This window comes from Mastomys coucha, unplaced genomic scaffold (assembly GCF_008632895.1).
Source record: "Mastomys coucha isolate ucsf_1 unplaced genomic scaffold, UCSF_Mcou_1 pScaffold1, whole genome shotgun sequence".
In the NCBI taxonomy this organism is placed as follows: domain Eukaryota; kingdom Metazoa; phylum Chordata; class Mammalia; order Rodentia; family Muridae; genus Mastomys; species Mastomys coucha.
This window is the reverse complement of record NW_022196891.1, coordinates 69837001-69854259: the sequence shown is the minus strand read 5'-3', so window position 1 is coordinate 69854259 and position 17259 is coordinate 69837001. Positions and strand designations below refer to the sequence as shown.

Genomic DNA, 17259 nt, shown 5'->3' with positions numbered 1-17259 from the left:
ACCGTCCTGGCTGCCCATGGGGAGACTCTGCTGAGAAGGTCCCCGCCCACCTCCCTGGCTCCACACATGCTGATGCTTGGAGATCCCTATGGGAAACTTGTCCCCACAGCCTCCGGAAGTAGGCTGTTATAAGGTTTTCTCTAGTCAGGCCAGCTCCTTTCTAACAGCCAAAGGTCTGCTTTGGAGTCAGATCCGAGTTCAAATCCAACCCCCACCCTCACTGGATGCACACTCTGGAACGTGATATTTCACATTCCTAATCTGTGAAGTGAATGCCAGTGCTGGATGCAGTGGGCTAAGATGCTATTCGGCTCCTCGTCCGCCCCTGTGCAACACTCACTCCTCCCAACCCTTCCAACCTCTCCCCTCCATCTCATCCCTGCTCCATTAAGCCCACTGGGGAAAAGAAGTAATTGCTAGGCAACCAAGCCCCACAGCTCCTTCAGCGCCCTACATCACTCTGCCTCCTGCCTTGTTCCCATAGGAGAGTTTTCATCCAGGCCCCAGAAGCCCAAGGACCAACTGCAAGGAACGATTCTGTATGACACCATGCAGTTCTGGTATAAACCAGAGAAGGCGGTTGGGGTGCCCCACAGGCTTCTGTCTTAACTATAGCACCTTTAGCATCCTCCCCATATGCATAACCCTACCACACTCACACACACACACACACACACACACACACACACACTCCTTTCAAGGGTTTCAGTCTCTCCTGGCAAATGCTTCCATGCCATATCTTTCTCAGACCACCTCCTGCAGGGAGCCCTCCAAGTCAGACCCCAAACAACAGCATGTTAGCAACCTCTACCGGCCTCAACACACACACTCACACACCAGCTATGATGCAAGGTTGGCCCAGAACACACACCATCATAAACACCCACCAGGACAGACACTGGGTGGTTGGAGAGCCCAGGTTCGGTTTCCATGGAGCCTGGTTTCTCCTGAAGCAGGGATGTTGGGTCCAACTGAGTCTGACAACGAGCCAAGTATCTGGGAAAGTGGAAGAAGGGCAAAGAGGGAACTGGCCCAGGGTGGAGACACGTAAGGGAGGAAGCCTGGGATGGTGAAATGTTATTTTGGGAGGAGGGGGCGTAGGGGAGACTTTCTTCAACGACCGTGCTCAGAGTCAGCCCCTGGGCCTCCAGCCAACTCTGGGCAATTATGAAGACCGCCAGGCACTGCCTACGCAGAGCAAACACCCAAAACCAGGCCTTGAGCCGAGAATGGGGCAGAAGGTTGTCACGGTATTTGGGAGCAACGACCCCAGGCGCTGGGTGTAACAGATGAGAAGTGGCACCTGCCTCCGGAGGCCCGATGGTGTCTCCGGGGATACCTCAGTAGGTCGCCAATATGCCCCAGCTAGGAGCCTAAAGCGAGGGCACCGCCACCCTCCCCATAACTGATTGGGCAGACGGGCGCAAAAGGAAGCGAGACGCCGAGCCCAGAGACAGTGGAGACACGTCTGTTTGAAGAAGTAGGGATGCGACCAGCTCTGAAATGCTAGGAAGGTGGGCTGGTTGGCTGCACGGTGTCAGGCACCTACCCGGCCGGGACAGGGACGCCGGCGACCACCACCCGGCTTACCAAGTATTAGTAGCAGCAGCAGGAGCGAACTCAGCGGCGTGGGGCTAGGGACGCCCATTCTGCGTAGGCGGCTCTGGGGAGACTCCTGGGGGCGGCGTGGGCTCTGGGGGGCCAGGGCCGCGGGGGGCGCATGCCCGGGTGGGGGGGCAGAAAGCGGAGCAGTGAAGCGTGGGTGCGCAGAGCCCAGCCGAGCGGGAGCCGCCAACTCCCCGCCCTTCTCCCTTCTTCCCCTCCTCCAGCCGCTCTTCCCGCCCTCCGCAGCTCGGGAGACCAGTCCGGGCCGCGCCCCGCTGCTCGGCCCCGCCCCCGCCTCGCCCCGCCCCGGGCCGTCGCCTCGGCCAGACTTCGACCCTGAAGGTGGCTCCGCCTCTGGCCGCAGGCTGGGCGAGCTGGCGGCACCTGGGCTCCTCTACACCGCCCCCCTCGCTCAGAGGGCACCCCGCCCTGCACCTGCCAGCCTTTCCTGGAGAATGGGGTGCTTGCAGGGCCTCTGGGGATGGATGATGGGGTGACTGTGGTTACGCACTCAGAATCCAGTTGGGTGATGTGAGGCACTGAGTCCTGGCAGCAAACACTGCTGATTTAAGTAGCTATGGCCTGACCCAGGATTTCCTGGACGTGAAGCGGACTCAAAGGGGCTCAGGGTCCTGGAAGATTACTGTTCTAATACCCGGCCACAATGCAAAGCGAAAGGGAAGTGGGTTAGCCGTCCAGACTTCCTAGCTGGAAGACACACTTGTTCAGCTTCACTCTTTCGACCTCACTTTCCCCCCCTACCCCCCACCCCCGCCACATACGGAACAGAGATTGTAAACACTCAAGGAGTTACGGCGATTATTAACTGAGATCCGTGCACATACGTGTCTTGCACACGGTAACTATGGGGGTGTTTTGTTTTTGCGTTAAACTGCCTTCTACCAATTGGAGTCTCCAACGAGAAGCTATGAACACACCTCTTTGCTGGGAAGGGTGGAGCTAGCCTGGAGGTAGGAAAAAAGGAAGAGAAGCCTCTTCCCAATGCTGTATCTCCAACTGCGGGAAAAGGTGGAGCAAAACCAAGTCCGTGGAAGTGACCATAAGTGGGAAGTGGCCTAGAACACGTCTAGATCCTTCACCTCCATACCCTACTTGTCCCCGTCACCCCTGCTCCCTCGCTTACTGCTTCCTATTGAGAAAACTGAGGCACAAACGGGAAAAGTGATCCAGATATTTCTCAGAAGAAGTATTCGTGTCCCTGCCAGTAGTAGAAGCCGCCACTTTCAGCGACCACAGAGAAACACTGATAGTGTAGTGTATAGGAATCTACGGGGAAGTCAGAACTCCAACCCTGATCGCCCAAGACTGCTTAGCAAGAGGCTGAAGGACCTGCTGCTCATCACCTGGATATATCCCAGCCTGGTTTCTTCACATCATTTCTGTAGAAGTTTGTCACCTGGATATATCCCAGCCTGGTTTCTTCACACTATTTCTGTAGAAGCCGTGCTGAGTTATGTGAAAACTGCAAGCTACAGGGAGACTTTGAGAGAAAGCATTCTCCCTTTAGCTGGAAATTTGACTGGACTGAATGACTTTCTGGTACTGGTTTGAAAGCCAGTCAGTCATCCTCATCCTCATCCTCATCACCATCACCACCACACCATCACCGTCATCATCATAGCAGCCGTTTATGGGATGGTTACACAACCATAACACCAACCTGTAGATATCCTTTCTAAACTTTACAGTTTATTTTACAAGACAAAGTCATTTAACACAAGAGAAACCCAAACTTTTAAAAACAGTTATGTGTCTTGCCCAAGGCCACACAGATTGTAAGGTAACTAAAGCTTAGGTCTGGTGTGCACACCTTTAACCCAAGCGCGCAGGCAGGAGACAGAGGGAGATGGATCACTAGACCTCCAGGCCAGCCAAGGCTACATAGTGAGATCCTGTCTCAAAACAAACAAACAAACAAAAAAAGCAAAACAAAACAAATCCACGAAACCTCAGGCCTGACAGTTCCCATATTTTCTTGTACCCCACCCACTGCTCACTCTGTTTAGGGCGAAAACTCATTCGTGTAGCAGACTCTGAGCGGGCCAGGCCTTGTGCTGGATTTTAGTAGTGCCTTAGACAACAAGGCTCTCAAGGTTCCCCAGCTCTCGGGGATATCCGCCTGTGTTGAATAAACAAGTAACAGTCAGCACTCGGTATAAGCATTATGGGATGGAGTAGGAGGAGCTCTCTTCCAGGAGCTTACCTTGTAGCTTGGGACAAAGGGACTCCCGTGCCAGTACACAGGGGTTAGGGGCCGGGCTAAGAGAACACTTACACACCCCTCCCAAAACGGTGCAGTCCAGCAGTGGCCAGCAGAGGGAGCCCAAAGTCCAGGACTGACTCACTCCTAAGCTACTTATGTAACTGGGGAAGTTGGGGGAGGGGAGTAAACGCCAGGCACGAGGCACACCACACGCAGGCACATGGCCCCACTGAAACCAAGGGGCTTCACACAAAAAAGTGTTGCGCACACACCCAGCGGGGCACGCACACCAGGCCAAGAAGGGCCAAATCAACGTCAAAGACTGGAGGGCACCTCACACTCATCACAAACTTAGGCTTTATGGAGACTGGTGTCCTGGGGTGGGGTGAGCCAAAAAGGAAGAGACCTTTTCAGACAGACTGAAGATTAGACCTAAAGCATGGATTGAGAGGAAGCCTCAGACTGCAGAGACATGGACACTGTAATACTATTGGATGGTCACTACACCATCATACCAGATCTCCACCCACAGTTCCCCCGTACTGCCACGTGTGGGCAGGCGTCAGTCACCAGCCTTGTTCCATACAGTTATCTAACTCATTCTGCCTCCAGATGGCATGTGTATGAGACATGCCGGTGTCATGAGTATCGTTAGAGGTAATTAAGACCCAAGGCCTGCCCTAAAACAGTTATAGTCTGGCTGAAATGTCATATGCCATAGTTACAACAAGGGAAGAAAGCCCCTCAGAGAGAAGCATGTTCAAAGATAAGACTGTCGAGGTGACAAGTTCTGCCCGTGCAGGCTCTGTGATGCGATCTGATTTAGTTTTCCCCAGAACCTGTGAGGTTAGCACTTATCTCTATAGAAACCCGAGGCATGAGAAGCTAAGGCAATGTTAGACTTGCTGTCCAGTACTGGATTTCTTGGAGTCCAAACTCAGATTTGAATTAGGATCCTCTAGCCTGTTGCATTGTGAAAGCAAACGTCACAGAAAGAACGAGAAAAGGAATATAAGCCCAGCACACACACACATACACACACACACACACACACACACACACACACACACACACGATGAGCGCACACACAGACATGTAGGCATACAGCTATAGAGACAAACTGACAAGTGTACCAGCCACCAAGCTAATAAGAAAACAACACAAACACACAAATAATAGCATTCCCTCCCTCCCCCAATATGTGTAAACTCCAGCTTGGAGGAATAGTAAGGATCCCACACAAGAATGTCTTGTGTTTGTGTGTGTTTACAAAGCCTTGACCCGGACTACATTGATGAACTATAGTTTCCCACCCTCCCCCAAAGGGAAAGTTCTCTCTGCTGAATTGTAGAGAGGTTACAGAAAGGGTCAGAGTCAAAGGAAGAGAAAAAACCCTACCCGTCACCTGGACCACGAATTCATGCAGGGAATGAAGCAGGTGCGCAAGCAAACACAAACATGCAAGCATTATACACACCCAGACACATTCCCATTCCCACAAAATGGCCCCCCAAGCACATAAGCACATTCCACTTCTTTCTCCCCTGAGCAAGGCGTGTGCAGCCTTATACTGTGTTCTCTCTCTCTCTCTCTCTCTCTCTCTCTCTCTCTCTCTCTCTCTCTCTCTGTGTGTGTGTGTGTGTGTGTGTGTGTGTGTGTGTCTCCCCTGGTCCCTCCTCTTGCCCTGGCAGCGCTCACACTTGTAGTTCTCAAGCCCAGTGCCAAGTGGGCAGCACTGTTGTTCAAGAATAGAGGAGCCACTATGCTACTTGGGCCTTGGCGTGACCTGGTTCTGACCCACTGAGTGGGCCTAGCCATTGCTTCACCCAGAATGAGTGCCAGCTGCTGCCCACTTTGGAATGCCACTCATGGATCCCTCTGAGCCGGAATCCCCCTCGGCTCTCTACCCTGCCAAGGCCTGTGTTCATTAGTCCTACGGAGTTGGTATCTGGTTTCCACTCCGGAGGCTCCCTGTCCGTGTGCTCTGTCCCCGGCCAGCTAAGAGGGGGACCTCTGGTTCAGAATTCCATCTAGAGGGTATCAAAGAGCAAAAGCAGGCCCCACTCTCACTCTCCGTGAGATCCCGAGCGGAGTAGGAGCAGTGCAGTCAGGAAATAGCAGTCCAGGAGTCAGGTCTGTGGACTAGGTGTTCGTTGAGCCTCAGGGGGCAAGAGGTGGCTGGCACCAGGTGGCTGCCTCTGAGTCACCAGGTTGAGCAAGAGGTGAATTTGAAGAACAGGTCATTTAGGGGTTTGTCTGAGTGAGGTGAGGTGAGTGAGGTGAGGAGCGACGGCTGACAAAGACTGAAAGGCTGCTTTGTGCTGGGCACTGTGTACACACTAGACTTGCTCATTCAGCCCTCACCACAGCCTTGGAAGATGAGAGCTGTGTTTACCTCTCTCCATGTTATAGCCAGGAAGCAGGCACAGAGACCTTGTGCAGTTTACTGTAAACAGGAGCGTTCGCAGGCAAATGCAAACGGCAGAGCTTAAATGTTCTGAACATATTTCCCCGCTCCTGTATAGGGACCTGCATACATTCAATGTGTATGTGTGTGTGTGTGTGTGTGTGTGTGATGGATGTGTGATGTGTGTGTGGTGTGGTGTATGTGATATATGTGGTGTAGTGTGTGTAGCACACAGTAGGTGTTCTGTAAATATTTCTTGAATGAACCAGTGCAGAACTAGATCCTGGATAAGAGGAAACAATGAGAGCTCTGTGTTGGGACTTTGAAGGAAAGAGAGGAACAAGAAGAGGTTTCATATACACATGCCAAAGGCTCACTTCTGACTCTGGGGTCTCAGCCCCTCACAGCCAGGAGGAAAGAGTTTTGAGACCGAGCTCCAAAGCACCCCAAGATGGAAGGGCTTCTCTGGCTCCCCTCTAACCAGAGCAGAAGGCAGAGAGGTGTAGGAGGTGGTGTGGGATGCACAGCCTGCCCAGCCAGCTCACCCAAGCTCTGATGCTCCCACTTAGACCTCCCTGGTCTCAGCTGAGCATCTTCCTCAGCCTCTTTCCCATCAGTCCTTGCCTGTCCACTTGTCCACCTGGACTCTGGAGGAGGCCAGTACCCCTGGGCTATTCTGGCCGAAGAGTGGACAATTCCCTTTTTGCTTGGTCCAACTGAAACAAGGATGGAATTTTTCCAAAGGCTCTCTATTAGGAAAGTAACAGAAAAACAAAGCCAGAAATAAAAACTGCAAAAACAAAGAAACAGATGGAACAGTGGGGGTGAAGACACTGGCCATGGGAGCGAGTGTGAGCTGGGACCCGATGAGAAGACAACCCCCAATACACAGATGCGCGTGTGTGTGCGCGTACACACACACAGAGACATTCACACATGCACTCACAACAACTGCCCTTGGCCCTTGGGTGGCATTTTCCACACCGAACTGTATATACAGAGCTTGTTTCAATCTGCCTTCTTATTTTGACTGAGCTTCTTAAGGACACTGCCAATTCAAAATATTCCTCCTCCTCCTCCTCCTCCTCCTCCTCCTCCTCCTCCTCTTCCTCTGTGTGTGTGTGTCAGGGCAGGGGTAACCAGAGGAAATCAGTCTTTTCTCTCTGGTTACCCCATGGTCTCCATGTTGGACACTTCTGTTTCCTCTGATTCCATCTTGCCCTGACCACTTCCACCCACAAATCAGTTTCCTCTTTCAGAACTCAAACGTCTGTCCCTCAAAAATCAAGCCACAATGCTTCCTGGGCAACCGAGTAAGGGCAGGCTCTGTGCTCCAAAGAGGGAAGGTACAGGAGATCACATCCTGCTAAAGAGAAATTGCACACCAAAGGCTAGGACCTTGGCGATCAAGGGCCGAAAGAACCATCTCTGTAAGAGCATTTCTGTCCTGTAAGCTGAGTTAGTGACTGAGTAAACGGGTTGAGGAAACGTTTTGTCCAATTAGTGGTCAGCCTGAGATTTACTTTCTAGGCATCCTGACTCCATCTGTGGGCAAGAAACTGGTGTCTGGGGCATGACATGGGTATGGAGGTGTAACCAGCTGCCAGCTGTGGTGACAGGGAACTCCAAGAAGGAGAACCGCCCACTCTACATTGGGACTGTGTGTTGGCACAGAGTCCTCTTGATGTTCTTGGGATGAAAGGACCAAACCAAACAAACATGACATGTATGTTCTAAGTAGTTGGGACCGGTGTGTTGGGGCTAGACAGTAAGGCTTTGAGCAGACCTGGCACTTACAGCCTGGTGGCATTCATCTTCTCACTGGCTGTCCCTAACTTTAGTTCCAGTATTTCTATAACGGAAGCAAATGGCAGCATGGACCTTCCTGTTTCCTAGTCATTGTCAGGAAGATAAATTATGGTGAGTGCTGTGGTACATGAGCAGTGAAGTAGGCCCAGAGGACAGGGGAAGAGAGTCCTCCACAAAGGGCCCCAGCCCCCTATGCCTCACATTTCCCTCCTCAGTTACCCACTGTCTTCTGTTCCTTCTATTTCTTGAAGCAGTCTTCTTGGAAGATAGTGGCCTGCTTCAGCCTCCAGCTTCCTCCTCACCACATACGCTCATCAGAGTAGGATGGGGGGGGGGGGCAGTGTGTGCTTCCAGGCTTGACTTGCCATTAAGATGGCTTCCTTAGAGGTCACACCAGTCACCTCAGAGATGTCTGAGGTGGAGGAAAAAAAAAACCTAACCAGCCTCGTTTCCCTTTGCCATCCGAATCTTGGGTTTTCGATTCTGTCTTGTGCTCTTACAAGGTTCCTCTCTCAACTCTAGGTCCTTGGCTTGGTCTAGCTCTCCCAATCTTTCTGTCTGGCTTCTTCTCTACCTCATCATCTTCTAGACCAGTGGTTCTCAACCTTCCTAATGCTGCAACCCTTTAATACAATTCCTCATGCTGTGGTGGCCCCCAACCATAAAATCATGTTCCTTGCTACTTTACAACTGTAAAGTTGCTAGTGTTATGAATCAGAATGTAAATCTCTGATATGCAGATATCAGATGTGGGACTTCCATGAAAAGGTTGTTCTACTCCCACAGGGGTTATGACCCACAGGTTGAGAACCACTGGTCTAGGCCCATCTTTGGCCTAAGTACTGAACAAAGTTCTGCCTAAGACTCTTGGTTGTTTGTCTTCCAGATCCCCCCCACCTTAGTGACCATTGCCTCGGTGGTCACCTCTATGCAGGTGACTTCCATGACCCATGCTCACTTCAGAGCTCCAGTCCTGTCTCATCTATTCACGGATCCCCTCCTGCAGCCAAACCATACCACCTCAGCCTCACCCCACACCACAGTTTCCCAAGCAAATTCCTTCCTTCCCTGTCTAATTGTCCTACCTGCGCAACACCCCCCCCCCCCAAACCCTTCCTCTCCTGTGCTGGCAAGCAACCAGCTAAGGAATGCTCCATCCCCACCTCCTCGCCAGCCACACCCTCTCCCTGATAGCTCCTATCTCTTCCTTCCAGCCCCACACCTCACACCCATACTCATGCACACCCCCTTCAATCAAAGGTGTCTACCCAGGGTACAATTTGAATGAGATGACTTCTCTCCTCAAAAACTTTAAATGTCTCCATATTGTTTATAGCAATATTGCTCAAACTTTCTTGGTGGTAAAAATACAGACTCCCACTCCCCACCCCCGCCCTCATGAATCAGAATCTTTGAGCCGGGCCCTGCTGTTCTGTATTTTTAACACACATCCAGGTGACTTCTAGCATCACAGGTTTTTATTTTTCTTTTCTTTCTTTCTTTCTTTTTTTTTAACGGAACGCTGGCATTTAGGATAGCGCTTAGTCTGCCATTCGAGGCTCTCTGTACCCACTTCCAGGATCGACTTCACATTCTCCTCTACATTTTGGATGCTGCTGCAGCCCCTGATGCGTGAACCCACAGGGTTCCATCTCGCTGAGCCAGACCTCTCTTATCTATCAAGACTCAACTAAAAGGCCACCTCCTCCATGAGGATCTTCCCGATTCTTCTGGCTGAGAATCATCTCTCTCATCTAGGAGCTGATATCACCCTTCAGTCTAACTGTGTGCAATCAGCAGCCCTTAGAGCCGAGCTCACAGAGCGCCGTTGGCCCCTTTCCATCCCCTTTATCCTCTGTGCTCTTTCTTGCCTCCACTGCAGTCACTAGAACCAAATAGATTAGGTCTGAGTCCCAGATCCCCCACTTGACGGTGTGCCTCAGTTTCCCTATCTGTAAAACAGAGCTGGTACGAGGACTAAATTAGCATGTATTGTCTTTAGTTTTGGAGTCTGGGGAATCCAATGTCAGGACACCGACAGGTGCCACATCTAGTGAGAACCTGTTTTTACGGTTTGCACACAGTAGCTCCTGTGCCACTGCCTCTCCACATGGGGACAAAGCAGAGGGAGAGGAAACAGGCTATCCACATCTCTTCTCATAAGACTACTAAGCTGCCTCTGTGGGATGCATGCTTGTAATCCTAGTATTCTGGCAGTCAAGGTGATTTTGACCTGCAGGTTAGAAACTTACATAGGAGGCTGGAGAGATGGCTCAGCTTTTAAGAGCACTGACTGCTCTTCCAGAGGTCCTGAGTTCAATTCCCAGCAACCACATGGTGGCTCACAACCGTCTGGAATGGGGATCGGATGCCCTCTTCTGGTGTGTCTGAAGACAGCGACAGTGTACTCACATACATAAAATAAACAAATAAATCTTTAAAAAAAAATAAAAGAAAAAAGAAATTTACATAGGAAGACTCCAGTTCAACAACAACAACAACAAAAATCCAGTAGTAAGCTCATTATGTAGTGCCCCCATTGTGTGATTATCTCCCAGAGGTTCCTTCCTCCTAATCCTGGAAGCTGAGATGTGAGCCTGTGACAGAGTGAGGCTCCCTGTCTTAATTCCCTTTTCCTTTGTTCTGACAAAATGCCTGGCAGAAGCAACTTATTTTGGCTCCTTGTTGGAAGGGATAGTCCATCAGAGCAGGGAAGGCCTAGCAGGAGAGAGAGAGAGAGAAAGGGAGGGAGAGAGAGAGGGAGGGAGAGAGGAAGAGAGAGAGAGACAACTGCTCACACTGTTCACAGTCGGGAAGCAGAGAGCGATGACTGCTGGCGCTCAGCTCACCTTCCCTTCCCCCACCCTGCCCATGTAATGGTGCAGCCCACATTTACAGTGAGCCTTCCCGACTCCATGAACCTAATCTAGAAACTCTCTCACGGGCATGCCCGGAACCTTGTCTCCTAGGCGACTCTAGATCCTGCCACATTGACAGCCTCACACTCGGCATGCAGTACACCAGCTGGTACTCATTCACCATGAGCTGTGTGATACACAAGACACCTTGGCGACAGTCTGGCTCAACTCTGCCTGCCCATTGGACAGCTTTGGGGAATCCAGAAGCCTCGGCTCCATCTCAAACCAATGATCCTTGGAGTAAGTAAGGTTCAGGCCTGGCACATAAACATAAAGCTAGGATGAGAGTCCTTCACTTAACCTGGTCAGTGGGAGTAGAGGACTTACCCAAGTATTCTTGGTAAGTCCAGTAAGATTCTGCAGAGAAACCCTTCCCCCACAGCCAGTCCATCACAACTTCCAGCACAAAGACCAGTCTTGCTCTTGTACTTGTGGGGTGGGAGCACCCCACCCCCCCTTTGCAGGGGACCCATGGAAGGCAAAGCCTGGGGCCATTGGGGCTGGAGAAGTTGGAAGCAGATTAAAGAAATGGAGACATCTCAAAGGCTCAGCACCCATTCTGGGAAAGTAGGGTCAAAGGCTGGGGGGTTAGGGGGGGAGGGATTTGGAGACTGGGGTTCGAAGCAAAAGGACTGTAAATGTGGCAACTGTGGCTCTGGGTTATCTTTCCAGTACTGGACCAGAATGGGGCATACAGTAAGATCTCAACAAGAGCAGGTTGAATGTCTCAGTGGCTCAGCAGCATCGGAAGGAATGAGCACTGCTGACTAGGCCACATTCCTATAGGGGAAAGATCCGGGACTTTAAGAGAAACTGAGGCAAAGAGGAGGCCAACCTCCCTAGAACGCTGCAGGCCACGACTCTGTGTGCCAGATGTTTACAGGGTGCCCTGTCCTCGTCGGGCATACCGAATGCCAAAGGGGGCAAGCAGACAAACGGAACTCTATGCTGGGTAAGAGGAAGGACATGGTAAGGAAAGAAGGAGGCAGGCAGGGAGGAGGAGGCTAGCGGCCAGGCCTGGCTGCCTCTCGATAGGGAGAGTGGGAGGGTGGAGAGCTCTGGGCCAGTGGCTAGGTCAGATCCTCAGCCAAAGCAAACCTACCTCAGGGGGCTGGGGGACCATTCCCTCCCCACACAGATGGAATCAAAGGCAAACAGCAACCCTGCAGGGCCCAGCTGTGACCCCTGCCCCCAAACTCAGCAAGCCCCATTAACCCTCTCCTCCCCAACACCTTTCATATTTCCAGAGTCCAAAAGATCTCTGGAAACGGGCTCACCTGTTATATGCTCCCTGAATACCACCCAAGAGATGCCAGGTTCCTAAGTCCAGGGGATACCCACACCCTGCCCACCTCCACAGTCGCACTGTGTAAACTCTAGAGGCCATCTTTGCGAATAAAAACAAACAAACAAACAGGCATTTCCTTGCTTCTATGCCAAGAGCTAAAGGGTCCAGACTCCTTTTCTATACTCACACTAAGTGAAGTAGACATGCCTGTACCTACTAACAGACTGGGCAGGAGCAACTGCCCCCTCCTCTCCTCTCAGCCTAGAGTAACTGCAGGCTATTGCTCCCCTGAGCTGGGGTACGAGTAAAAGGAAGTAGTCCAGAGTTTGGGGAGCACCAGAGGTGAAAGGAGATCTCACAGGCTTTCTGGCATCCCTTGTCACTCAGGAGACAAATTAGGTGCCAGCCTGTCCAAGGTCATACAAGTGACTGGTGGGCCCACTGGGACCTGACTTTTAGGCAAGTGTACACTGCACCAGTCCATGACCCAGACCCCGGGGAAAGGCGGGTGCACAGACAGCAGACACAAAAATCCTTTCTTTTTAAGTATCTTAAACGCCCCACCGGTGTATCCCGATGGGAACCCAATGAGGACCTCTCTGGATCCAGAGAAGAAAGGAAAGGAAAAAGATAACGGGTCAAATGCAGGAAGACCAGGACGCTGCTTTCAGTGCCTTTCTCTTTCTCTTTCCCAAATTCTATACAATGTATTTTGAGTAATCGAAAAAGGACAAGAAAACTATCTGGGGAAAAGATTAAAGATGACAGACGGCAGGACAGTCAGAAGGAAACGAACTTTAGGAAGCTACACCGAGTACACAGCAAAGAGAGACCACAGAAGAAGACAGAGGAACCGATATCAAGGAAAAGATGAGAAGAAAATCCACACAGTGCCTGTAGTTCAGTGGGGAAACTGAGGTAGTAGCAGGTCTAGAACAGCCACATCTGTGTCATGGAGCCCAATATTCCCACTGCCAGGTCACTACAGCCTGGGGGAATGTGAGCAGAGAGCTAGGAAGAAAAGGGGACACTAATTAAGGCCACCCTGTGCCTTCTTAGACTCCCAACTAATTTTTTATCCCGTGATGGTCTTTCTTTGAAAGAAAAAAAAATGTCACCCACATCCTAGAAGGCTCCAGAAGTCTGTCAGCATGAGACAAGACTACATTAGAAAGGAAGATGAGAGATTCAAGGACCTGGAGAGACCGGACAGCCCAGGGGGCTGGCAGCAAGAGAGGCAGGCTAGAGGGATGGAGCAGAGGAGTGGGGTGAGGGGGCGGGGGCGGGGGCGGGGGCGGGGGGAGGGATGGGAAGGAGGGGAGGGAGTGATGGAGTCTCTCCCATCTCTTCCTTCCCACCCTCAGTCCCTCCCACTCTGTCTTTCATGATCTTGAAACAACCTTCAAGTCTGGGCTGGAGGCCCCAGGAGGCCAGTCACTTAGGAAACAAAACTGTTTCGTTTACAAGTCCATCTGCAGCTGAGCGCCCAACCCACCCCCCTTACACATTCTCCCATGGACTCTCACGTACACCCACGGTAATGCACAGCTTTCCCTGTAGCACACGTGGCCTGCTCACGGACACGTGTGCACCACACACTCCTAAGCGGATGACTGATTTGTAATCGATGGAGCACACATGGCCAAGCAAGCACTGCCCTGTCCCCATCAATTTAAAGGGGGGAGGGGGAGACGGGCTCTCTCATCTTGTCTGAGTTGGCTTCTCAAACTTGCTACGTAGCTGAGGGTGACCTTGACATTCTGATCCTCCTGCCTCTACCTCCCAAGTCCTGGGATTATAAGCATATTCTACAACCCTCACGTTAGGGGATTTTGGGATAGAATCCAGGTATCCATGGTTCCTAGGAAGTCACCCAACTGAGCCACTTGCCCAAACTGAAGCTCTTTTGGAATTAGTACTTGGTACATTCCTATCCACAGAATTCCAGACAAGAGTGTCCCCTTCATCATAGCTAGCACCCCATCTCCACACTAGTACATCTTCCTTTTTTTTTTTTTTTTTTTTTTTTTTTTTTTTGGTTTTTCGAGACAGGTTTTCTCTGTGTAGCCTTGGCTGTCCTGGAACTCACTCTGTAGACCAGGCTGGCCTCCAACTCAGAAATCCACCTGCCTCTGCCTCCCAAGTGCTGGGATTAAAGGCATGTGCCACCACCGCCTGGCTTAGTCCATCTTCCTATCTCTCTTGGCTCCCTACCCTGTATACACATCCGTACTTCCCAGACCTCAACCAACCAAACATGGCTCGGACCTTTTCCATCTTGTCCCTTCTGACTTCTTTCTACTCTTGAGTTTTCTCTCCAGACCACTCCCGCTTTCCCTTCCCACCTCCTGCTCTCAAGGTCTTTCTGTTTCCCTCCTTTGTTCCTTTCTTGACTCACATGTGTCCCCCTGACTGGATCCCCAGTTAGCCAATCCGGGTACCAGAGATTCAAGGACCAGATGTCTACCTCCATCCACTGTGATCCAGAGTCTGAGACCGACTCCCATACTTCCATGAAGGGAGTGGTCAGGGAGGCGGTAGGTGAAAAGCAGGCTGTAGGTGCTCTGTCTACTGTTGCTTGTTGCCACTCGAGTACACAAGCAGAGCCCAGTGTCCTTGGGGCTGTGGTCACTCAAATGCAGGTCATGGCAGGGAGCCCTAGCAGGCTTTGCAAGCGGAGGAAGGGCATGGCCCTTTCCGTTACTGAGCCTGGTGACAGACAGCAGAACCAGGGGTGTGAAGGACTGGACAATACTGGAAGGTGCCAGCAGGGGTGGGAGGGGGGGGAAGAGCACAGGAGCTCAGAGCCTTTCTCTTCGTTCTTACCTTACATCTTGAAGAGCCTAGGGTGATTACTCAGGAACTCCAGCCCAGGCCTATAGATACTACTTACACCCCCCCACCCAAAGGGTCATCTATTCACCCCTAAACTCCATAGCTCTACTAGCCTTTGGGTAAGTTTTCTAGAGCCTTTTTCCCCAGCTTTACATCTTCAGCTGCTCTCTGTGTCCTTGACACACGGGAACTGTGTTTATTTCCTCACATGATTTTCCAGTCTCATCTACTTCAGACCCAGACCATGAGAATGGACCACAGACCATGAGAAAATCCATGCGTGCTTATGCGGCCCATCCTTCCTGCCTGGGCCCAGGAGGAAGCAGTAGGGGCAGGTAGGAGCTGACCCTCTGGTGCCTGTAATGGAAAAATCTCAGCGGCAGAGCCGGAGGTGGCCAGCTATTTAGGGAATTCAGATGTGAGCCCTGTGCTCTGAGAGTAGATTTCCTGGACAAGAGGTTCATAATCCCTCTACAGGGAGCTCCCTCCAGGGCCAGAGGGGGCTCAACCCAGCCAGCCCAGCCAGCGGGTACCTTAGGCCTCCTGCCAAAGCCCCATTCCCTCCCTCCTCCCTCCCAGCCAGGGTTCTCAGACCTGCCCCTGCTCAACGGGTGTCCACTCACTCCGTCTCTGTGCCTTGAGAAATGGGGACACTGCAGGAGAACCTTGTCCTCTAACTGTCCCTTCCCTAGTAGGTGGGGGCAGAAACTTTTCTTCTCTCTGTCCCCGGGACCCCATTCTTCGGCTCTTCATCAAATGAACGATACCAGCGCCTCCCAGGGCGGCTGGGGCTGATCATGAGTTACCTGCGCTGTTCCTGTTTCTATTGAGAATAATGTTGAAGACATCTTTCCAGCTGGAGGTGAAGCCCCTTCCGTCTCCCCAGGCCCAACTTCCGGGATCTCCCTTGTCGTGTCATTATACAGGTCTCTCGCAGTGGAGTCTGCCAGTCTCCTTCCTCTAAGAAGGAACAGGGATGTCATTGTTCTTTTGAGTCCACGGGCAGGCATTGCTATCTGAGGTGACAATGACTTCCAGGCTCTCCTGCTGACATCTTCCTGACTTGACTTCCCATACTGTTCACCAACCTCCAACTCAGACTCACTCTAAGCTCCCTGGTAGCAGAGAAGGAGGGGCTCGTCTGTTCCCACACACAGAATGGCAGAGACGCTACCAAATGCCTGCTGTGCCCGGCCTAGAGCTGCCTTCCTAACTCTTTCCTGTCTTTTGTCGTTCACCTTCCCAAATGCTTCTAAGCACCAAGACTCTTGCTTGTCTTGAACACTGGGTTGCAGGTGTATCCACCGTTTAAAAATCATGTAGTCACAATGTTGTCATCAACAACATTCACATCATCTACAAGCCACACTGGACAACTATGGAATCACATTATCAAAAGATCACACTGGTGGGTGGTGGCACACTTAATCCCAGCCGAGGCAGGGGGATCTCTGAATTCCAGGATAGCCTGATCTATAGAGCGAGTTCCAGGACAGCTAAGGCTGAGAAAACCTGTGTGGAGAAACAAACAAAACAACAGCTGCCATAAAGTTACAAAGTATCCCAATGTTTGAAGTACATATAGGATGTATTAGGCCAAATTCATAGCTTTGGTGGTGGTGGTGGGGGGGTGATGTTTGGAGCCCGGGAGCAACAAGTTGGACATGCTTGGCTCAGCATCTCTAGCCTTTGGTCCCTGCAAGGAGCTTCAAATGCAAGAGACATCTGTATTCTAGTTCTAATTCTTTCTTGCTCACCAGGTCCTTGCAGCCTCTACAGCAGACCGAGAAGGCTATGGGTGATTCTAGGAACTTGGTCCAGTCAGATTGCTGAATTCTTATGGCCTTGCTTCCTCACCTGGAAATATAGGCAGTTAGTCCTCGGACCCTGAGCTGGAGGCCCTCAAGGGGCCCCTTCTCCTTCCTCCTGCTGCCCCCTCCCCATTCCTTTCCCCTTGCTTCTCTCTTGGTTATTGCTGCCACGGGATGGGGAAATGCTGAGAGGAGCTGAGAGGGGGGACACACCAGGGACAAAACAGGACCATCAGCTGGGCAAGTTGCTAAAGGGGCGGGAGGGGAGGGGAGGAGTCCTCAGGGATCCAGTTTCAACAAACGTTTCTTTCCCCAGAAGGGGAAGGCGGGAGTGAGGGGGAGAGGGACCTATTTAAAGCTAC

The 17259-nt window shown here is 51.6% G+C and overlaps 1 protein-coding gene across 2 annotated transcripts in view; it reads right to left on the bottom strand.

Moving 5' to 3' along the window:
• Nucleotides 1-1854, bottom strand: part of Igsf8 (immunoglobulin superfamily member 8) — a 7937-nt gene extending 6083 nt beyond the window's left edge. The window contains exon 1 of one of the 2 annotated variants that reach the window (XM_031390012.1): nt 1591-1854. In XM_031390012.1, the coding sequence (XP_031245872.1) occupies nt 1591-1648 (58 nt within the window). In that variant the 5' untranslated portion in view covers nt 1649-1854. The remainder of the gene's footprint in view (nt 1-1590) is intronic. The other variant, XM_031390021.1, reaches the window with a different exon arrangement.
• Between the last annotated feature and the right edge of the window lie 15405 nt (nt 1855-17259).